Raw genomic sequence first — 24,769 nt, 5'->3', positions numbered from 1 at the left:
AACACAAACAGAGATTTAAAATTATGCCACCCTCCCCAAACTTAGTTAATACATTGTCCTCAATGTAAGATTAACAAAAGATGAAAGACATAATTTTAAGGACAAAATGAAGATGAAAAATCAAAAAGGGGGAAAACAATACTCCCCTGATCAAAACGGTGGCCGGGACGGAAAGCTGGGTCCGGCATCATCATCTCTAAGAAAAGAGGGAAGGCGGGACAAGATCTCTCTCAACATAGCATATTGCTGGGTCTACTCCATCTGCATGGCCTGAACCCTCGTCTCCAAACTCCCTAGACGGTCCCAAATCTCGTTTACTCGCCACTGTATATCGTCCATCCGGCCAACGTACATGCCCAAACGCCCGTCAAAGGTACTCATCCATCGGCGTGCCGCGAGGGATTCACTGTTGGCAGTGGAAGCGAAGTTTCGTGCAGATGCCATATCCGTCTGTACCTGTTGGACGGCGGTAGTCAGTGCCCCAAAGGAGTGCTGAAGCTGCTGCATGTCTCGACTGTGTCTAGTCATGGTGGCAAAGATCTGCGTCAATAACTGGGTGTCCACATCAACCGGTGGTGGTGGAGCCTGTGGCATTTTAAGGTCCTCAGCTGCAAGCCCTTCTGCAGCCTAATGCTGTCGTCAACGGTCATTTTCCAACTTCTATTGACGTTTAAGTCGGGCGCGGTCCCGGGCCTCAAGTGTAAGGCTTTTGATAAATGGACTAGGTTTCTCCGGTGCCTCCCCTGGCTGAACCTGTATGCCGGCAGCTCCACAAATCCCACTTATCAAGCTCAGGAAAATCAGTGATGTGTGCCTGTCATCCCGTGCGCCAATAATGTGTATCTGATTGTAAATGTAAGTGGTCAAGTCAATCTTATTTCCCCGAACTAAGTGATAGATGAAACCCGCCTTCTGATCCGTGAATGTCGTCCTATGGGAGATGGACTCGATGTTGTGGCAGATGAACAACCATAGGATGCTTATAGAAGGAGTGAGGTCAATCTGATACCAATCAGTAGTAGGGAGTGACCAAGCATTTTCACGCCCCAATAGAACTGCTACCAACTCAGCCCAGTTGAAATCATGCGAGACTGGGACTACATTAGCCCAAGTGAGCTGATAGTAGTCACGTATTACCTCAGGTGAAAACATGATTCATTTGTCCCGAACCCATGTTTGATGCAGATCGGAGCCAGGTGTGTCTATTTCAACATTGAAATTTGCATAGAATTCCCGCACCAAATTTTCATAGACTGGGTGAGGTCTTTCAATAACTTTCTCCCACCCACAGTTGTAGACTAAATAAACCAATTCAAAACCCGAGAAATCCTCCAACTTAATTGGTCTCTCGGGGATAAGCGCCCATTCCTGGACAACATTGGCATTGCGGGCTGCTTGATCCGAAGAAAGAAAACGCCGGACACCCCCTTCAGGTTCCCTAGTCCGGGCTGTACCAGATGTGGAACCAACTTTCTCCTTTCCTTTTGATGTACGCTTTGGAGGCATCCTGCAAAGGTATAGAAATAGTAGTCAGTAAAGTGCTTTGTTTGTAAAAAAAACGATAGGGAAAAAGAGATAAGCGAGACAAATAGGTCACAAATCCCCCAAACTTGGTTCAACATGCATTTAGAACACCTTGGTGTGCACTTATCAAAATATGACATATAAGGTAGTGTAAATAGAATGCCAAGGTGAAAAACATGAAATTGAGGCCGAAAGAAGCACATTTGAAAAAGTTGGACCCATGCTTGAGTGTGCATGTTCGGCCCGGACATCATCAAAAATATCGAAATTTCCTCAGGCGAGCTCCGAGCATATGAGAGTATTCAATGAGAACTACCATACATTCAAATTTCAAAGCAAATGGACATCATTTGGTATGTCATATAATGGTATAAAGTAGGGGACGTAGGGTGCTATGACGCCGTGACCGTGACATGCCGTGACCTAGCCATATGCATACGCGTTGCAAAATGAATGTGATGTGATACATGGTCTTTCAGGTGGTTGCGAATGTTGTAACATTCAAATGTCAAGAAAAAAATACTCAAGAACGTCTAAGGAAGCAAAATAACAAGTTACACACATACAGAGGTCCAAACAACCAAAATGAATCAAGTGACTTGAGGATTAAGTGTGCATGTTCGCCCCCGAACATCATCGAGAAAACTTGAATATTTCCCGAGTAACGTCCGGGCATATGAAAGTATATAGTGTAGAGTGACACATATTCAATTTTCAAGCTCATTGGATGTCGTACGGGTACTTAACGCAAAGGACGAAGGGGGTGCGATGGGGTGACGTAAACCTAACACGTGTGCGTAAATGTGTGTGGTTGGTATGTGAGTGCTCGAGCTCAAATTCGATGGCATTGGATTGCAATGTGCAGGATAATGTATATATTTAGATTATCAAATGCAAGATTCCACATAATGCACCATGAAGTTCGAGTAGGCATTTTATCGAACATGTAATACTCATTCATTTTGAACCTTCTAAAACACCTAAAGTGTGATGTGCCATCAATCCATACACAACCCATCCTCAAAAACCACAACCCATCGACAACCTAATGTCGATTCTCCATAATGAAGCTCAAAATGTTTGTGGTTCTTCACAAAACAAACCGAAAGAAAGTCAAAGACAAGAGGGAATGAGAAATTACCTTGAAATCACAAAGGAGGTGTGGAGGGATGATATATAGTGTCAATGGGTTGATGAATCGAGTGAAATGTGGAGTGTGATTCGATGTGCATGAGGTGTGCATAGTGTGGAACGTGAGAGCCAAATATGGGAAATGGGGAAGGGGAATGGCTCAGTAATGGTATGCAGTCGCATAGTACAAAACTATGCGATCGCATAGTAATGAAAAATGCCCCCTTTTTAACTTCGGATGACATCTATGCAGTCGCATAGACAATATGTTTATACGATCGCATAGACCAATATATAATTTTTTTTTAACTGTAATGCATAAAGATATGTCCCTCTTAAAAATATTTTTTTAAATGTTTTTTTATCTAGAAATGTGTGAACCCTACTCCCAAACACTCAAAATCATTTCAAACTCACCGATCATGTGTGTAATGCCTAGAAAATTAAGGGGATGATAATTCGATCCAATTAACATGCATGTACGACCGATGACCTAGGAAAATGCAAATGCGAATGAAATAATTTGAAAAATAATGTGAAAAGTAAGCGAATAAAAGGATACAGTGGATTGCCTCCCACCCAGCGCTAGATTATAGTCGATAGCTCCACTTTACCGTATTGTGTCATTCTGGTGGTCTGAAATGAACGATAGACTTTTCTTTTGAAAAATCGCCGCCCAATAGTGGTTCAAATGCTGTCCATTAACCTTGAATGTCCCCTTGCTATTGTGAGTGATCTCAACTACCCCATGTGGAAAAACCTGTGTAATAGTATACGGACTAGACCACCTCGATCGCAGCTTTCCTGGAAACAGTTTAAGCCTAGAGTTGTAGAATATCACTTTCTGCCCCACTATAAATTCACGCCTCTGAATGTGCATATCGTGCCATTTCTTGGTGCGCTCTTTGTAGAGTCTTGAATTCTCGTAGGCTTCCATTCTGAGCTCGTCCAACTCATTGAGTTGTAGTAGACGTTTTTCACCCGCAGCCTTCAAATCCAAGTTCAATTTTTTCATTGCCCAGTAAGCATGATGTTCTATCTCAAGAGGTAAGTGGCATGCTTTCCCAAAAACCAGTCGATATGGTGACATTCCTATAGGGGTCTTGAATACAGTCCTATAGGCCCACAAGACGTCGTCCAGTTTCTTAGACCAATCCTTTCGTGACAAGCTTACTGTGACTTCGAGTATTCGCTTCAATTGTCTATTGGACACTTCGACTTGTCCGCTGGTTTGGGGGTGATATGCGATAGCTACACGATGTTTAACGCCATATTTGGCCAACAATTGTTCAAACTAACAATTGTAGAAATGTTTGCCCCCATCACTGATTATAGCCCTTGGTGTTCTAAAGCGGGTAAAAATATGTTTCTTTATAAACTCAATCATCACCTTCCCATCATTGGTAGGCAATGCAACGGCCTCTACCCACTTTGATACGTAATCCACATCCACTAATATGTACTGATTAGAGAATGATGGAAAAAATGACCCCATGAAGTCAATCCCCCAGACGTCGAATAGTTCCACCTCCAGGTTACTGTTCAAAGGCATTTCATTCCTCCTAGATATATTACCGGTGCGTCGACATCGGTCACACCTTTTCACGAATTCAAAAGCATCCTTAAATAGTGTAGGCTGATAAAAACCTGATTGAAGGATTTTCGTCGCTGTTTTTGAAACACCAAAATGCCCTGCATATGTAGATGAATGACAGTTTTCTAATATTAAAGGCACTTCTTCCTCAGGTACGCAGCGATGAACAATTTGATCAGCCCCCCGCCTGTATAGAATGGAATCCTCCCAAAAATAATATTTCAATTCAGAGAAAGATTTCTTCTTTTGGTGACTGGAGTAATCAGGCGGCATGATAGACCTAGCTAAGTAGTTAACTATGTCCGCATACCAGGGTGCCTCGACCATACCATACCAAAAATCTATTCATATGGGAAGACTTCGTTGATTTTCATTGTCTCTGTCTGTTCCGTAGCCTCGAGTCGAGATAAGTGGTCTGCCACCACGTTTTCACTGCCCTTCTTTTCCCTGATTTTCAAGTCAAACTCTTGAAGCAACAATATCCATCGAATGAGACAGCGCTTTGCATCCTTCTTTTCCATTAAGTACTTGATAGCGGCATGATCTGTGTAAACGATGACCTTTGACCCCACAAGATATGACCGAAATTTGTCAAAGGCGTAGACTACGGCAAGGAACTCTTTTTCTGTAGTGGCATAATTGAGTTGAGCGTCGTCCAAGGTTTTACTTGCATAGTAAATCACGTGAAATATCTTATTTCTTCGTTGTCTCAAGATGGCCCCAACAACAAAATCATTGGCGTCGCACATTAATTCAAACGACAGATTCCAATCCGGTGTGATGATCACGGGTGCTGAAATCAACTTCTCCTTCAAGGTGTTAAAAGTCAGCAGACACTCATTCGTGAACTCAAATGTGGATTGCTTCATCAACAAACAGCATAACGGTTTAGTAATCTTTGAGAAATTCTTCATGAACCTTCTGTAGAAATCGTCATGACCGAGGAAACTACAAACACCTTTTACTGATGTAGGTGGTGGTAATTTCTCGATCACCTGAAACTTTGCTCTATCTACTTCAATACCCTTTGTTGAGATTCTGTGTCCTAGCACGATGCCTTCATGTACCATAAAGTGGCATTTCTCCCAATTTAAAACCAAGTTAGTCTCTGTACACCGCTGTAGCACAAGACTTAAATGCTCCAAGCACTCATCAAACGAAGACCTGAACACTGAGAAGTCATCCATGAATACCTCGATGAATTTCTCAATCATATCTAAGAAGATAGCCATCATGCAGTGCTGAAAAGTTGCAGGAGCGTTGCATAAATCAAGCGGCATCCTACGGTATGCAAAGGTACCGTAGGGGCAAGTGAAAGTTGTCTTCTCCTGATCGTCAGGTGCTACTGGAATCTGATTATGCCCGGAATACCCATCCAAAAAATAGTAATGCGAATGCCCTGCTAGTCTCTCCAGCATCTGATCAATGAATGGTAGTGGAAAGTGATCTTTTCGATTTCGAGTAGCAGCGTTTAGTTTGCGGTAATCGATGTAAACTCTCCATCCAGTCACTGTCCGTGTAGGAATCAACTCATTTTTCTCATTTTCTATCACTGTGATACCCCCTTTCTTGAGAACAACTTGTACTGCACTGATCCATGCACTATCTGATACTGGATAGATGATACCTACGTCGAGCAATTTCAATACCTCAGCTCTAACCACTTCCTTCATGTGTGGATTCAATCTCCGCTGACCTTCAATGCTTGGTTTAAATTTTTCTTCCATGAGTATTTTGTGCATGCATAGCGACGGATTGATCCCCTTGATATCTGCAATAAACCATCCAATAGCTATTTTATTCTCCCTTAGCACCTGAAGTAGTTTCTCTTCCTCCACCTCGCTGACAATACTTGAAATAATAATTGAAAGTGTGGTAGATTCCCCTAGGTAAGCATATCGAAGGTGTGGTAGCAGTTGCTTAAGTTCCAATTTAGGAGGTTGTTGGATAGATGGCACTGACTTTGTAGTCCTAGTTCCCAACTCTTAAGTAACGTCTGCGCATGTATGGTGGATTAATTTCCAAAAATCGTGCACATGTTTCAATCTCACTTGAATCAGTGTGAGTGGATTGAGAATGTGCAATGCACGCCTCGTATGCATCGGAAGGGTGATGTAGCCGAAATGTATCTTGAATTATTCTATCAATGATATCGATCTGGAAGCAGCTATCTGACTCAGTAGGAAATTTCATTGCCTTGAACACATTGAAAGAGATTTGCTCTTTGCCAAGCCTCAATATAAGCTGCCATTTTTGAACATCAACAATTGCTCTTCCAGTAGCTAAGAAAGGTTGCCCCAATATGAGTGGAACATTCTTATCTTCCTCCATGTCTAAGATGAGAAAATCGGCTGGAAATATGAACTTCTCCACTTTTACCAACACGTCTTCAATGATCCCTCTTGGATGTGTAAGGGATCGATCTACTAACTGTAATGTGACTGTTGTGGCTTTAGCTTCTCCCAAGTTGAGTTTCCTGAAAATAGAGAGAGGCATTAAATTAATACTTGCACCTAAATCACAGAACGCTTTATCAAAATGACAATTCCCAATAGTGCAAGGTACAGTAAAACTTCCTGGATCTTTTAGTTTTGGAGGCAACTTTCTCTGGATTCTGGCACTGCATTCCTCAGTTAGCATCACTATTTCGTGTTCTTCTATCTTTCGCTTGTTGGAGAGGATATCCTTTAGGAATTTTGCATAACTTGGCATCTGAACAAGTGTTTCAGTAAATGGGATGTTGATGTGTAGTTTCTTGAAAACTTCAAGATATTTAATATATTGCTGATCAAATTTGTGTTTTTTCAACCTCTGCGGGAACGGAATAGGAGGCTCATGAGGGTTGATAGGAATGGTAGTTGTACCCCGTGATGTATTGGAATTCTTCTTGACCACATCCCCTGTTGTTTGTTCAGTCTGTTCCACAATTTCTTCATCTGAGGTTGGTGCTGATTCCTTGCTAGCTACCGATCTTTTGACATGTATCTCTGGTAGTTGTACTCCACTTCTGGTTGTTATAACCTTTGCGTACTCCTTAGGGTTGATTTCAGTGTTGCTGGGTAAGTTTCCTGGTGCTCTACCCGTCATGGAGACTGCCATTTGTCCCACTTGTGTCTCCAAATTCTTGATTGCTGCACTTTGGTCTTGAAGAGTTGCATCTGTTTTTCGCATAACCTGGTTGTCCGCTTCCATATACTAATTGGTTGTTGCCATGAACTTCTCGAACATCTCTTCCAATGGTGGCTTTTTATCTTGCTACTGATATTGACTTTGAGGTCTGTTTTGATTCTGATTACTTCATGAGAAGTTTGGGTGTTTTCTCCAGCCTTGATTGAAGGTTTTCGAATGTGGGTTGTTCTGTTGGCGTTGATCCCATTGCACAAAATCTGCATGTTCGACCCCCTGTGGGAGAATTGGACAATTAACAGTGTTGTGGTCTGCTCCACATTCTTCACAGCTAGGCTTCTTGACTTGTTTAGCAGTGACGTTCTATGAAATGCTCTCAACCTTATGGAACAAAGAGTCTATCTTTGCAAACAGTGCGGAATAAGTATCTACTTCATAAACCCCCGGCGATCTCTTCTGAACCACTCGGTCTGTAGACCACATGGCTGAAGTTATAGTCATTTTCTCAAATAGCTTCCATGCTTCGTCAATTGTTCTTGTGGAGATAGACCCGTCAGATGAGGAATCCACCATGCTGTTCAAGGATGGAAGTAGTCTAGTGTAAAAAAAATTGGATCTGTGTCTTCTTGTCAAAGCCATGTTGCAGGCACTTCCTCAACATATTTCTGAAACGATTCCATGCATCTTCAAATGATTTGGACTCACCTTGGTTGAATATAGAGATATCATGCCGCATTTTAGCTACTTTAGCTGACGAGAAGAACTTGGTGCAGAATTTATGGGCTAGCTCGTTCCAAGTGGTGATACTTGCGATGGGAAGAGAATCCAGCCATTCAAGTGCCTTATCCCGCAAGGTGTGTGGAAATAACCGCAGTCTTATAGCATCGTCCGAGATACCCTGGTACCTCAAGTGTTGGAACATATCCAAAAATCGGGATATGTGTGTATGCGGATTTTCACTAGCCATCCTGTGGTATTGATGCCCATTCTGAAATAGTTGAATCACATTTGTTTTCAGCTGGAAATTCGGTTGCCCAAATGGAGGATACATAATGCTAGATTGAATTTGGACCACCAATGGAGCCATGAAGTCCCCGAGTACTGTATTTCCATCATCTTCAACTGCCATGCCTTTGTTGAGTGGAATTACCGATCGATTTTGCACGTTAGCCATTTGTTGTGCCGCTCTTGCTTCTCTTTGCCTGTGACGAAATGTGCGTTCGATCTCTGGATTTATGGGAACCAAGTCGTGATCAGGTGTTCCTTGCATACAACCCCTGAGATAACAAAATTGACACAAAATTAAATTTAAGCAATAACAAACTAAATCTAGTAATCTAACTACTACTAATCTAGATAAGTTCGAATTAGTGTCACAAAAGGTAAAATTAAAACTAAATTTCAATCCCCGACAACGGTATCAAAAACTTGTTCAAGAAATTATTTGTTCCGATTTAAAATTCACCGCAAGTGTACGGTTCGTTAACAAGTAGTAAAATGGACTATGAGTCCAAGTATGGATCCCACAAGGATTGAATTAGTTCGAACTAACCTATTATGATCTTAACCGAAACACTAAAATCAAATTGAGGTTTTGTACTCTAACTAACAATATGTAACCTTAGATGCAAGTATGAATGAAGAATTATACTAAATGCAAAATAACTTGGATGCAATTTACTAAAATTTATGGATTTAATAAGTATACTAATGCACTAGGATCACGAATTCCCAAGCAATACCCATTCAATTGTTCATTTATGTAAATTTGACACACGATCCTACAAAAGATGAATCAATATTCGTATTGTAACTTTGCAATCTCTCTCGAGCAATGCCAAACCTATCCCAATATATGACTCGACTATATGTCTATGACGAATGCTAACATACCAGAATGCATTAGAAATTCATGAATATCCAACGATTAACACAAGGCATAGAGGTATATTTCTATCCCCTATCGGACCCTATGGAGATTTATACTATGTCGACGCTATTTTCCTTCTTTTGAATGCATAAAACAGGCTACCACAATCATATAATTACGTGCACAATAACCATATGAAAATAAATACGTAATAAATCAATCAAATCTGGAACTTGTGTTTAAATACGTCAAAAATTCAAATCAACAACCAAACGTAGTATTACAAGGTTCATCGATCTCCTAGCAATGATAAATCTAGCCTAACATACTAAAAAGAATAAAACATAAAAATATTTGAAGAAACGACATCACCCGAATCAATCTTCAATTCGATCTTCACTTGGCGTGATGTTGTTCTCTTGTTCTATCCTTCGTTTTTCCTTCAAATTCTCTCAAAAATATGTAAAAGCGGCGTCCCCTAAGTTCTGGTTGAGTTTTTGTATTTATAGGACCCTAAAAATATTATTTCCATAAGAGTTTCAGAAGAAAAAGGAAACTGAATTTTTCGTCGAGAATTGCTCTATGTGACCGCATAGAGCAACTCTATGCGGTCGCATAGAGTAAATTTTTGGAGCCTCTTTGATTTTGGTATGCTACTATGCGACTACATAGAGGATAGTACTCTGCGGTCGCATAGTACTATCAACTATAGCAAATGTGCGTTTTGGTCCTCCCACTTGCATCCTTCACTTCTTGGCATCTTCTCTTCATTCTTTTCATTTCATCACCCCACGATATCGTCAATTGGTAGTTGGCCTAATCAATTTCTCGATTTGCTCATCGGATCAACTTTTGGATATTTTCAATTTGGTCCCTGAACTTTCACTTTGCGTCATTTTAGTCTTTTTTCGCGTCTTTTCTTCTGAATTTTACCATATTCATCGTTGTTCCCTACAATTCACAAATGTACTAGATTACATCACAATTCGATCATTTTACTCGTTATTAAGTCATGTTTGTGACCTAAATAAGTGTGCAAAAACACACTTATCACACATCATCTATGAAGAGGACAAAATACTTACTGCAATTCATAGTTGGTATTCTCATTAGTCCACAGACATCTGAGTGCACCAATTCAAGCCTTTTTTTGCCCTCTTTGCTTGATTTCTAGGGGATGGTAATCTTGTTTGCTTTCCAAAAAAACATCACACACACAATCATTACTACTGATTTTAGGCATATTTTCAAATAGTTTTAGTTCATGCATATGTTTGAGTGATGTATAGGTAGCGTGACCAAATTGTTTGTGCCAGAAAGATGATTCAATTACAGTGCTTGCAAGTGCTTAATCATTCACATTTTTCCATTCTAATGGTACAACGGAGACTTGCTTAAACTTGAATAATCTCCTTTGGTGTTCTAACATAAACCAATACATTCATTTCTACGAGACCCATTTTATTGGATGTTATGTGGTTTTCTTAAATATGTCTTAGAACATTTTAGGCATTAATTGCTTCAAGTTCGCAAATAAAACCTAAATTTATAGAGTTGGACATGTTAGTTTCACATAACAATTGAATAGAGACTTTGATGTTGGAGATGATTTTGCATTATGTATGAAACGTTGGTAATATCAATTTTGTAATTGTACAATCGGTTGAGGACCGATAATGCAATCTTCCCATTTGATGCTGGGTTATGACCTCACACTTCATGCTTATCTCACCTACCTCGTGGCTTGTGCCATTGAATGTCATGGATGACTTTGAGTTTAGTTTGTGGACCGTAGGATCTAGGTGGAAGGGCCCACGTAATGATGTGCCCATAAATAAGAAAATTTCATAATTAGATGAAATTAACTTGTCCGTATAATTAATAATTACATACTTAGCTTTACAATTTTTTAATCCTATAATTTTGTTTCATTATTTTTTCAAGTTGTGGAGATTGACATCTGCCTGTTTATAAACTTGTTTGCGCGCTTGAAAACATACAAAAATAATTAAATAAAAAATAAAAGTTTGAAACAAGACTATATTCCCCGTTGTTTCAATTTCCCAATCGAGACCCCATTTGAGACAAGTCAGTGTATCACTCTCGAGAGCGAATCATTTTGCTAGTCCTATTGACAACTAGAAATCATGTCTATAAATATGTTTTTCTTCCACTAACTTTCATCCAAGTCCAAGCATTAAATAGTTACACTCGCAAGAGTCAAATCTTATCTAAAATAGGAAAAATAATTTTTCCTCCAAAATTGAGGAATTTACCTATTCCATTATTATAATTCATTAATTAGTATGGCATTGAACACTTGAAGGATTACTTATGTAGGATATTATTGAGACAACAATTAAACGTCATAAGAATACAACATTAGTTATATTTAATAGTGCCAAGTAAAGTCTTGAATTGTGAATCAAAATTGAAGTTAAGAGATCCAACAAATTAAAGTTGATTAAGTTGAAATTTTGGTGAAAGTTGAGTGATTGGAAATGTAATAAATTTATCCTTCCGTATATTTCACGCTCCTTCGAATGAGGTGGCCAAGCTTAAACAATTAGAAATGATGATAGCCGATATTAGATCTTTCAAATTACAATGCATAATATGTCAACTATTACTCGGTTTTAGGATAAAAAATTTAAACATCACATACAATAATATTAGCCCCCTTTTGGCCCCCATTTTGTAGAAATAAAAATGGGTGGAATAGTATTTTTTTTTTTTAAATGAGTGGTTGAAAAAGAATGAAAATTTTCGATTTACGTGTAATATTATTTTATGAAAGATTGTATGGTTGAAAATAAGAGAGAGTGAAAAATAAAATGTAATGAAATGAAAATTAATGAGGGTCAAATACGCATTCGCTATGAAATATCTCTCTAGGTCCATGGGGTCACATCTCTATTAGGAAAATTTATTAACGATTATAACGAACAATTGACTGAACAACAAATTATCAAAAAATTAAAGTTAAAGTTTAATCGATTTTTCTATATAATATATCGACTATTACATACTAAATATGTCATCTTTAAGTTACTGCAGCTGACTAATCAATATAATTAGTGTAGCAAAAACTGATTAATTTTCAATTTAGTAATTGCTTGGAATTCATTATAAATTTATAATCTCCATAAAATATAAAGACAAAATCAGACAATAATTTTCACCTCACATTGTAATGAAACTCAATCCACCCCAATAATTTCCATATATTGTAATGAAACTCAATCCAGCTTTATTGAAGCACTTCATTTAAAAATTTAAATGTTTATTAAATAAAAGATTATTTGCTAATTCATATTCTACTTAACGTCAAAATATATACACATACACAACATGTACAAAATTTACTTGGAACTGGGTGAAAAACCAAAGAAGGAACAATCAAAAGAGGAAAGCTGTTGGAGACAATGCAGGCATGGTTGTTGAAATTGAAGCTCGCCTGTAAAAACAAAATAAAATTGAGTAATTTAAGCCATTTGAATTTTCTGGATTTTTTTATTAATTTAGACCATATTTATTAATTAAAAACTTTAAATTAGTAATTTTGACCTGGTATCATCGTGATGTGAAGAAGGGTCCTGATCTTTGTTTGCTATGGATCCAACTTTCCTCATGAGGTTTCTATTAAACCTTACGATTGGTGGCCGCGGTTGATTATTCGTCTCACCTAATTTATTGTTTTCAGAAATTGACGACAAAGATGGACTCCAATCACTCGTACCCATCACCTTCCCCCGCTTACGTCCAACGCAGCGGCGATCTCGCGTTGCCACCAGCGATCTGAATTCCTCAGCTGGCTGTCGCGATTCCGACTCAGTGGATGAAGAACCATAACATGTGATCAATTCTAATAAAGACTTCATATTTACACGCACGGAGTAGAGTGCTAAGTTGTAGTTGTGATTGCAAATTTGCAATGCAGTGTTTATATAGAATAATAAGAATCTCAAAATGAAGATTTTGTCTTTAAGCTGACATTGGCCAAATTTTGCCACTGAATGATTGTTTTTTCACAGGCATACCCTCCAATTAATTGGTGCTCAGCATTATCTTAATAATAATATCAACAAAAAATGTTTAACTTATTCTTTAAAAACCAAGCACACATTTATCTATTATATTTTTTTATAGGAGTTCAATATCCCTTAGGCTGATTATATATTGTCACTATTGCACTACTTTTTAATTGCATAAAATTATCTATTTTATTTCTCGTCGAACTTATGTCTTCATCTTTGTTATATTCTTATTCTTGATTGTCAAATACTAGCACATTTAGTCATTGATAATTCAAATATTATGTTAGCATACTTTGAAATGAGAAGCAACTATTTGTCATGCTTTATGTTTGTTATTTTTCTTATTGCAAAATGAGGAAAATCTTTCATGTTACCATAACGAACGTTTTGGACATGAACCATCATCGCGGACAAGATATGGTTTTTAATATTAAATTGAAGATAAAACTTGGTGATAAAAAAGTTTATATTATAAGTACAACAATAAATAAATAATAACCTTTTGTATACCATAGTGGCAAAAAATAGTAATAACTAACATAAAATTCCTCAAAATAAATTATGCTCTCTTCTAGAATACATTCCGTCCCATCCTAGAAAATGACTACTTAAAAACTCATAAATACACAAATTCTGAGAAGTCCCATTGAAAATGCCAAATGCTGCCTTGAGAAGAAGCCACATTTAAGATGTTTTTATCTCAACTTCTAACTAATATAATCTAATTACTACAAAATTGTCTCTACCAGAAATGAAATGACAAAATTAGCTTGAAATATCCAGTGTATAGTAACTTTCATAGTTATTACTATCAATTTGTCGAGATGTTTCTAGGCAAATGCTCCGCGGCCATTGGTCGAATTGAATAAAAATTGGTCCCTTTAGAGTTTAGAGCCACCTGTCTCCCAAAATTGATAGGAAAACTAGTCATTATTTTACAAATTTACGTGTCGCGTCACCGTATAATAAATGGATATTGCAAAATAAGATAAGATAAGATTTCATTTAATCGGAGTTTTCTCTGTGTTGGAATTTGAGAGCGACTGAAGAAAGATGATCAGGGTCACAATCAAACTTTATGTACAATGTATACCAACGAAGAAGTTCATATCAAATTAATTAATTAATTTTTATTTTATTTTTTTAAAATTGATTCAACTTATCCTCTCGACAAAAGCAAAGAGGATTGATTGGAGGTCTCTTGCCTCGTGATTTTCTTGCTAAGTAATTGGTTTTCGACATGTAATTCACACACATTTATCTGAAATTTGCTTAATTTCCCGTACTAAACATATTTTAAGTAACAAATGAGACACAGACTACTTCCATTAAACTAGAAAAAATTGCTTAAATTGTCCAAAATATAATTACTTAATAGATTCGAGTTTGTTTTCTAATATGCATTTAAGGTAAGGAAAATGGAAGACCATGTTGGAAAATTATCGCCACTAGGGTTGGAGAACAAACAACATAGAAGTGATATCAAGAACATGAAATAAATGTGAAGAACAAATCGAAAGGCTCAACCACAACATTATATTATTGTCCTCAAACGATATTTGCCCCCTCTCGGTAATAATTTTGGTGCTTAAAGGGTCTCGCGACAAACGATTTGAAGGATTGATCAAGCCTTGTTGTAGAAAATCACAAAAGCACAAATCGTTTTCTACTTGAACTTGAAGAACACAAGAGGGAAGAATTAAATATGGAAGAAAGGATGTTTGATCATTTTTGTGGAATGAAAATAATATTTCTCATATGTTTGTAATATGATTTTCAATCTCTTTGTAAAGACCATCAAACACTTATTTACAGCTATGAAACATTGCCACACGAAATGCTGCCAAAAGGTCATAAAGAGATGCAAGATTTTCTCCAAAAACCACCAAACATAAACTGAAAATGGCCTCTAACGGTTAAAAAATTGTACCATGCGACAGCATGGTACAACTCCATGCGGTCGCATCGAGTATTTCAACAGGCCCCCCTTTAATATTCTGTTAATGGCCATGCGACCGCATGGCCATATGGCGTGCGGTCGCATGGCCCAAATTTTGGGCCTCCATTTCAGTTTCACATTTCAATTTTGTTTATTTCCATTCCACATATATATTTATTATTTTTGAACAACATATTTCCAACAACCCCCACTTGTTCAAAATTTCAACAAACTCTCATATTCAAAGTATACAATACTCATGCATAAGGATTATATATCTTTCGATTTGAATCTAACCATAGTGTAATCTAAACAAAGTAATGTCGAAATCGCATATAGCATGAAGCTTTCAACCAATTATTCCATGTGACAATACTGGTAAGGATACACACCCAAGCATTACGTATTCTCAAGTTCCTTAATCTTGCTTAGCGCTAATATAGCATTGCGCTTATCCTTTTCAACAAACTTTTAAGAGAGAAACTCCAACTCTCTATTGAGCGACACCACCTCGAAATTTACTTAGGTAAAGTTCTTTCAATACCTTTGTTACTTTTAGAAGTACTTATATTTTAGCATTGAATTTCATTAAGAGCTTTAATGCTCAACGCTCACTTCAGTAACAATCAGCATTATTTTAATTAAGATAGGGTTATCGCGGTATTTATATAATGCTGCAATCATCCACATATCGAATGACTTGTTGTTACGATTTGAACCTGTGGATTACCCTTTGAGTAAATGACGGTAGGGTTGTCATCATTGGTGGATCTTTATAAATTAGGAGTTTCAACCCCATCATTCTCGAAGTATATGTCACTAAAATTTATTTAGTGGTCTTGTTAAAGGATCCGCTAATATTCTCTTTGGAAATTATTCCATCTTTGATAATTTCCTTGTGACGTTACCTCTAAGACTTATATGTCTTTACTTTTCATTTTATGTGGCTTAGTATTTTATCTTAACATGGCTAGCCAAAGATTTATTTGATAGATAAAACTAGTCACCATCAAGAAATCTTTTTATGAAGCCACATGCTTCTTATTAACTTTATTTAAAGCTTTATAGATTTCAAACAGGGTTGAAAGATTTTTTTTTTCATTTTTTTTTAAATCATTACACTTAGTCAATTACTTTTGTGGATTCCATTCGTGGGTATTCACTTCTCATCACTGAGTCATTACAATGATTTTCAATAGCATGAATATTCTTTAAATATTCAAATAGTTTTGCAAATGCCATAATCGGCTTTCACCCAATTTATCCACCTTAGACTTAGTGTATCCATCCTTATAATTACATATAAGGGGTTTCCACATTTTCTCCTTCATAGATATATTTCTATGATTAAAAGGTCTTGGAAACTTTAACTATTATATTAAGTTACCACCACAATTCCTCAATTAAGAATTCTTATGCAATATATTAGTATTGCATCCGCAAATTTTAAACTTCTCAAATAAGTTTACTAGCATTTAATGTTAACCCCTACATTTGGAATTATACTTGAACTTAGAGTTCATCAACTCTTTCATAGTTCAATTCATCAAGGTCATCTCATAGATCGTTAATGCCTTTCAAGCATCAATTAGTTTTACAATTGAGGTCAAATTCACCAATGAATAAGATCAGCCATCTTGATTTTCAAAAATTACAATTTCTCCAATCAAATTCAATTTATTACTTTCACAGTATAATTTTCAATAAAATCTGAAATTTTAACCAATCAAGCCATTATGAACAAAAAGGCTATCCAAATCCTTGTATGGATACATCAAATAAATTCACTATTTGAAATTTACTAATCTGCTTCACGTAGTTTAGACTATCATATAGACGCCCAACAATGTTTCCTACTTACAGTAAATGAAATTTACTTGCAGGCAATTTCTATCATGGATTAGAATTTGTCAATTCCTCACCGAAGTATGTGTAGATTCTAGAAGTGTCATGTGATAAGCATAATCACACATGCCACCAATTAGTGAATGTCAAATAAATTCACGATAGATTATCACAATCAAATAATGTGTCCTTCCATTGTATTTGTACATAAGCAAGTTTCAATGATATCATACAAATTCTTGTAAAACAATAGCAAGCGCTTGGAAAGATTTTAACGAACAAAGACTCACTTTCACACCGTATCATTTAATTTTTTTACTACAAATAGATATAATAAATCATTACGTCACTTAAACGATGCAAATGAAATGACACTATGCTCAACAAATGACGGTTAGCAAAAGTGGGAGTCATTAGAGTAACATTTCTAAATGCCATTACAAGAATACTGAAAGGACACCACTTTACAAAAGTTCTGAAAATAATATTTCCAATAACTATAATATAGAGAATCACAAAACTATTTAATTTTGCACACATTTTTAATGACTACTACTCAAACTTTAATGCTTGATTAAATAAGATATTAGAATTTAATCTAGAATCAAGATATGTGCACTTAATACTTCCATTTTTTCATGCACTTCACATGTTTATAGTACGCAAAAATTGATGGCATATACGAATTTGGAAAAGGCGAAATGATAATTTACTAAATTCAAATGCAAGAATCTGAATTCATTACTTTCTACAAATCAAACCATCTTGTGAAGTTAGTGCCATCAAACAATCCACACGAACAAGATCTCAATCCATCAACTTGATTTATGCCATAGTGGTTCCATTCTCCATTGCCAAAATATCGTTTGAGATTGTTGGAAAATTATCTCCACTGGGGTTAGAGAAGAAAAAACATACAAATGATATCAATTAGATGAAATAAATTTTAAGAATAAATCGAATATAAAAGGCTCAAACACGACATTATGTCATTGTCCTCAAATGATATTTGCCCCCTCTTGGTAACAATTTTGGTGCTTAAAAGATTTCGCGACAAACGGTTTGAAGGATTGATCAAGCCTTGTTGTAGAAAATCACAAAAGAATAAATGATTTTCTACCCGAACCTGAAGAATACAAGAGTGAAGAATTGAATATGGAAGAAAGGATGTTTGATCATTTTTGTGGAATGAAAATAATGTTTCTCATATATTTGTAATATGATTTTCTATCTCTTTGTAAAGACAATCAAACACCTATTTATAGTCATGAAACATTGCCACACGAAATGGTACCAAAAGGTCATGAAGAGATGCAAGATTTTCTCCAAGAGCCACCGAAACATAAACTAAAAAGGCCTCTGACGGCTAAAAAATTGTACCATGTGACCGCATGGTACAACTCCATGCAGTCAAATTGAATATTTCAACAGGCCCTTTAATTTTCTGTTAATGGCCATGCGACCACATGGCCATATGGCGTGCGGTCGCATGGCCCAAATTTTGGGCCTCCGTTTCAGTTTCACGTTCAAATTTTGTTTCTTTCCATTCCACACATATTTATTGATTTTGAATGACATATTTTCAATAGATCATGGAATAACAATGATTGTGCAAAAACTTTAGGTTCGATACACTCTTTGTTCTAATATTTAAAAATTTAAAAAAAAAAAAAAAAAAAAAAAAAAGTTAAATAAAACAATTCTGCTACACGCACAAGGTAGAAAACAGGGTTAAATCCAGGTTGATGTGGCACTTTAAAAACATTAAAAAAAAGGAAAGAAAACCTAAACTAAAGCCAAGGAAAAATGCAGCCTTTCTTCCCCAAATCTCTCAAAGAAAAACGCAGCCTCTCTCTCCCGAATCTCTCTACACCCACAAGTTACATTTCCCCCAACATCGAAATTCAGAGTCGGTACTCTGTTGGCGCCTCACCATCTCCGGCAACACTGCAATCGAAAGTGACACCGTCGCTCAGGCAACAATTCCTTCGACTTTTTCGGCACTGGACGGTTCACATTCTCCGGCTGCACTTCAACCAAAGGTTTTGCCTCCACTTTGGCCGAGCCATGGTTTCACTGCCTCTCGCTTCACCTCTGGCCGCATCTTTGTAGTCATAATTTTATATAGACGAAAAGAAAAAGTGGTGCTGTGCAATCTCTCGCTTTTTTTGTTTTTCTATTACTTTAAGGCCTAAATGTTTTCCATTATTTTTTTTTTCAAGTTTTGTGTACTTTTTAGTAATTTATGGAAACCCTGTGTTAAACACTTGTTAAATTTTTTTTTTTTTTTTTTTTTTTTTTTTTTTTTTTTTTTTTTTTTTTTTTTTTTTTTTTTTTTTTTTTTTTTTTTTTATTTTTTTTTTTTTTTTTTTTTTTTTTTTTTATTGTGGTTTAGTTTAGTTTACCAGATTGTTCGTTAGAATTATTATTCTAATTTCTTTAGTTCGTTGATTTCAAACCTGCAGAGTGTAAAAGCGTGAGAAGGCTGTGATTTTGCAGTGATATAATTCATAAAAATTGGATGTGTAGTGTGTTTTACCAAGTAAATGAATGGATGGAAGGGAAGGGAAGGGATGGCAATCATTCTGTTCGAATTATAAACACCAAAAAATTTCCAACAATCATTTTTAATTATTAGAAAGATCCCTCGATTCCCTTGCTTTTATCTTCCGTCACCTATTGATACAAGCTTGTGAATGTATAGTGTTAATCGTCTGGGTCTGTATGTTTTGGTTTGTTTGTTGCGAGAAAATCTGTCTGTATGTTTTGGTTTGTTGCCTATATTCTTGATTCAAGTTTTATGCTTTATGCTGTCTTCATTGATATCAATATCATCACCATTCAACTCTACCAATCCAATTTTTCTATGGACATTAATCTCGCAGAGGGGCCAGTAAGAACTGATCCTTGAGTACAGTGGTGTGCGTTTGCAATCAATTCACGAGAATGAAGAGTAGTTACTAGCAGTTGGTGAAGACCTGTAAAGCTAACGTATAAAAAACTGAAATTAAATTACTTCTATTGCTCCAGTTGTTGAACAAAATCATAACAATTTCACCATCACATTCTCCCATTTCCCCTTTATAATTACAGCAGGAGGAAGAAGTTTTCATTACAGGAGAAAATAGCTACTAGCCGGAAATCGGAGAACCGGGCAATTGATTTCCCAGCACCGCCACCGTCTCCGGTGGCAACTTGTCTCCAGTCATCTCTCACAAAGGATGAAGTTATAACGGGTTTCCTTGAACATTCACCTGAAGTCCAGGCTGATATTTTATTGCCAAATGTGATTATGAAGATGTTGGATGACGGTCGTGAAGATGAAGATTTGAGAAAATGGGAGTTTTGATATGCTTCTTTTCATTCAGCCAAAAGAAAACTGTAGTGGGTAGAATAATTGCTATTTATGCCTTAAATTCCCTCCAAAGCCAATATTAGCAATCCCTGTATTCCCTCCAAAACGCATGATAAATTTGAGTTTTCAAATCCCTGTACTCAAGCCTGGATTTCAGTCTGGTCAAGTAGCTTTATTGTGAATAAAATCAACTTAAATTCAGAACCGCTAATCAAAATCATAATGAAACATTGGATCACTCGTCAAGATTTATACCATAGAAGAATGATTCCTAAATTATCTCATCTCATCATCACTACTATAAAAAAGGGAATAAGGGATTCACTATTTATGCACACTCGTTTTCACACTTAACTGGTTAGATACTGTTCACAAACGGGATAACATTAAATGCAATGTCTATAAGCCTAAACGAAACCTTCCCTCATGCTGACAATTTCCAATTCGTCTAAGAAAAAAGGGATTTGGACATATGCCTTAATCTTTGCCTCACATTTCTGCGCGTACGAATTATTTCATGGCTATTTCAAGATGAAGGTGTTGGTGTTGTGGAGGTAGAAAGCATAGAGCAGCGAAGGGACGAGATGTTGGTGGTTTAGAGTTGGAATGGAGGTAGAATCGATGGGTCAAAGGTGGTGTAACCGACGACGACGTTGGTTGTTGTGGTTCAGCCGAAAAATAGAAGCAGTCGACAGCATGTTCTGTGGGTAGGGGAGATGGTTTTGGTGTGCTAGGCTAAGTCTGAAAAGGCCTATTAGGTTATTTGGGGTTCTTTTGTAGTTTGGAGGTTGAAAGGTTAAATCTCTATTGATTGCGTGAGGTTCTTTATTTTTTCTTTTCGATTTGCTAAAAATAATTTCTTCCTCATTCCTTTGGATTTTATTTATTGTTATTTTATGCAATATATGTTCGATTTTGAGTCACTTGATTTGAAAATTAGAATATATAAATGGAAAACGTTAAATTGATCTGCTTTAGAAGGGTGTTTTTTAAAGATGTCTTGGGTGTATGTTGGAAACTTGGATCCTGAGAAACTGAATGACAACTTGAAGATGAATTCCGCACTTTTGGAGTTATCAGAAGTTGAAAAGCTAGAGTTTTTACTATTGTATTACCGGGAATGTGGGCTATAACTAGACTCGTAAGGAATTTTTGTATTCGGCATATATCCCTCTTGACTATGCTAAAATACCATGAAGTTATCGAGGGGAGTGGAGATTTCCACAGTTTTGATCAATGCATTCCTATCTTAATGGAGAATTATGAACTATTTTGAATTAGTTGTTTGCTACTTTGATTGTGAAAATGATCATCACATATGAATTTATCAAGGCTTCATTTAAGTAGGTAGAATCTACATTTTTGGCTTACTATTCTATATTGTTGTTACCTTAATAGTGTACTATTCATCTTTGGGTTGATAGGTCTTTTGCTTCTATTTGTCAAACACAAGCATTTTCATAACTGTCCTTTTTTGTTTTGGAATAGAAGTGCATTTTTTTATGTTTTATGGAACTCACTGAATTAATTATGTTGCACATCGTGGCCTGCGCCAAAATCGTGCTTTACCCTTGATGTCCAGTCCACTGCTGCACCTCAAGCACTTCGTGGAGAACCGGCTAGCTCTAGGTTCGAGTGGCATTTCAAGCCCCTTTGTTTTGGAAATTTAATTCTGCCTATGACATCCTTTCATAGAAAGAGAGAAATTAATTGATGTATTTATTCGATCCGGAAGAAGTCAGTGTGCTTATCTTAATGTAATTATAAATAGTTTACCTCAGTTGATCTAAACTTTATGTCTAAAAAATAAGTTAGCAACGTGGTGATGAGATACATCTAACCACACTTGGTGAAAGAAAGCTACCATGTTTGAGATAATCTTTAACAAAAAAGGATTTGATAAGAAATGGAACATTTAAAGCTTTTGAAATCCATAAATGAAGCATATGAAAGCAATGGAATTGCAGTGGGACCTAAAGAAAGAAAACTTCTAATTGCGGCATCGTAGGCAAATGACAAATAAGATTTTGAGCATTCTTACCATGCTGACAAATCCCATGCACAATAAATAGATTTAATGCTATGGTCAACTAATTAAGTATGCACTAAGTTTAGATTTAAAATATTAGAAGTGTTCTGTTAGAAGATGACATCTGAAACAACAGTAAACATGAACAAAAATTCAGTTGAATAAATGAATCATGAGAAATAGTTTGAAGATTAATTTCATTCTCATGACAAACACATGGCGCATCATAAAATTTTTTTGAAGGGTATGTTGACAACCATAAAATCAAGTTATGAAAATGTCTACTGTCTTCTATATATCAATCTGATTGTCAATTTATTATAGATTGTTTAGATATCATATTGTAAAAAATTTTGGGGGTTCAATTGAAATTTTTTAACGAGGACATTTATTGAAGCTCAATTAAGAAACTAACTTTCGGGTCTTTATATGTTTGTATATCATTATGAGGATTTAATTAACATAACAACTTTCTTACCCTTGTTATTTAGTGTTTATAAACTTCTTGAATAATATCTTAAATCCTTAATGTTATATTTTTTTCCTTCTTTTATGTTTTTATTTTGATTCTTTTTTTATTCAACATTATAGATTTCCATCAGCTCCTGTATTTCGGATTCAGCAATACTTCTTTATATCTTTCCTATTTTAGGTGGGCTGGAGTTTGTAAGTACATCTTAAAACATAAAATTTACTCGCCATGTTGTTGTTGAACTAGAAAGCACTTAGATTTATCTGATCACTGGTAATGAATTTTAGTTATGTGGTCTTACTATTTCCTATCTATTTTTGGGTAAGCAAGTTATCAGTAAGATCAAGTTGGAATATCATTCTTTTGCAAGTTTTGGTGTTAATTGGTGGATTTAGCTTGAATCGTTTGAGAGGAGTCATTATCATTTGCATTGAAATGTTGTTTATCTCTTTATTTCTTGAAAATTTCTATTTGAATTATTTCATTTCATTTGCTAGGTCTTATTCCATGGACTCTCTATGTATTCAATCATTCTATCAGTTTTGAGCGGTCAAGCATAAATCTATATACTGAGGATTCTCTTTCTGAATGCACAACTCCTTTTGTTAACCTAAGATGTTGAAGTAATTTTGATATGTTCCTCTCTGTCCCATCTTTTACTTGTTAACCATGTACTCATCTCTGTTACAATACATTCAAGTATCTTGATGTTGTTGGCCAGAAAAATTCCTAACTTTATCTTCAATGGTTGGCTTTGTTCTTTGGGTTGTTGGTATGGTCTATATATTTCATTCAATTTCAAAACTTTGCATTTTACTCTAAAATGTTCAGTATTAAACTCAATTTATTGATCAGTCGACCATGTGTGAGTTTATAAAATCTAAGATTGTTACGCATTGCCACAAAATCTGTATACTTTTCTTTTTTAGCATACCTATGATTTTTTAAAATATTAGAGTTTTATAAATGAAAGCCATTTGCCTCTTTAGTTACTTGAGAAAAAAAAGGGTGTTGGGAGTAGCCAGGGAATTTAAGGATTTCACTGGGGAAATAGTTTGTATATATAACGTTTTCATCAGTATAAAATTATTTGATGGGCCAACCAGTGCCTTAGATTAGGTTGTTTGAATGATTGATGTCAACACAAGTCCAGCAAAGACCTTAAACAGTGCTAAAGGTCCAAGCTTCACTGAGGGGATCTCTAAGTCATCATATGTTAAGCAAGCATCTGATTTCAAAAGCTCTTCTGTAAAGGTGATTTTTTTTTACTTGTATGTCACTGTCCATCTGCCCTTCTTTTCTTACTTATTTTAGCAGAACATTTTTCATGAATATTTTCACCGGGTTTTATATCTTCCTTTTGTACATACACGTTCCAAGTAAAATTCAATAATGCCAGTGCAAGCAACCTCTTGATCTCTTGGCTATTTGATATTGGCAGGCTGTGAATTGCCATAAATCTATTTACATTTTAGCACAATTGAGATATGTAACACTCTATAGATGCTCTGATGCAACTATTGTTCTGGAAGCCGTGAGCAAGATACTCATTTGGTTAACCTTCCTTAAGAAATCCGAACTCATCATTATTGTGAGAATTCGGATACATTTTTTTGATAGCTTGTTACCATTGGTGCATTTTTATGATGACTTTCTAGCTATGATGTGATAACAATATGGTCTATGCTAGATATGCTACGAATCATTAAGATTATAATTGACTATACATGTAATCTATGATTATATGTTTCCATTTTTAATTGCTGTGCATGAATTATCTTTAATTCGATATATTTGAGAGTATTTGAATACACACTGGATACTTTTTTTTTCCTACAGGCTGTTAA

General features: G+C 36.0%; 1 protein-coding gene across 1 annotated transcript; it reads right to left on the bottom strand.

Moving 5' to 3' along the window:
* Positions 1 to 12,439: 12,439 nt before the first annotated feature.
* On the bottom strand, positions 12,440 to 13,346 carry LOC111397724. The gene is made up of 2 exons (XM_023024718.1): positions 12,813 to 13,346; positions 12,440 to 12,702 (listed from the first exon to the last, which is right to left on the bottom strand). Exons 1-2 carry the CDS (start codon positions 13,124 to 13,126, stop codon positions 12,645 to 12,647), a joined length of 372 nt encoding a protein of 123 aa, XP_022880486.1. The 5' UTR covers positions 13,127 to 13,346; the 3' UTR covers positions 12,440 to 12,644.
* Positions 13,347 to 24,769: the final 11,423 nt, after the last annotated feature.

This window comes from Olea europaea, chromosome 7, assembly GCF_002742605.1.
Source record: "Olea europaea var. sylvestris chromosome 7, O_europaea_v1, whole genome shotgun sequence".
NCBI classification, from domain to species: domain Eukaryota; kingdom Viridiplantae; phylum Streptophyta; class Magnoliopsida; order Lamiales; family Oleaceae; genus Olea; species Olea europaea.
Note: the sequence above shows the minus strand (reverse complement) of the source record. Positions and strands in the feature narration are given on the sequence as shown.

What these genes read in the sequence shown, in the direction of transcription:
- LOC111397724 (XM_023024718.1), bottom strand. Translation starts at nt 13,126, where the DNA reads ATGAAGTCTTTATTAGAATTGATCACATGTTATGGTTCTTCATCCACT. An exon ending in TCACATCACGATGATACCAG is followed by an intron (nt 12,703 to 12,812) that starts GTCAAAATTACT and finishes TTGTTTTTACAG; the next exon opens with GCGAGCTTCAATTTCAACAA.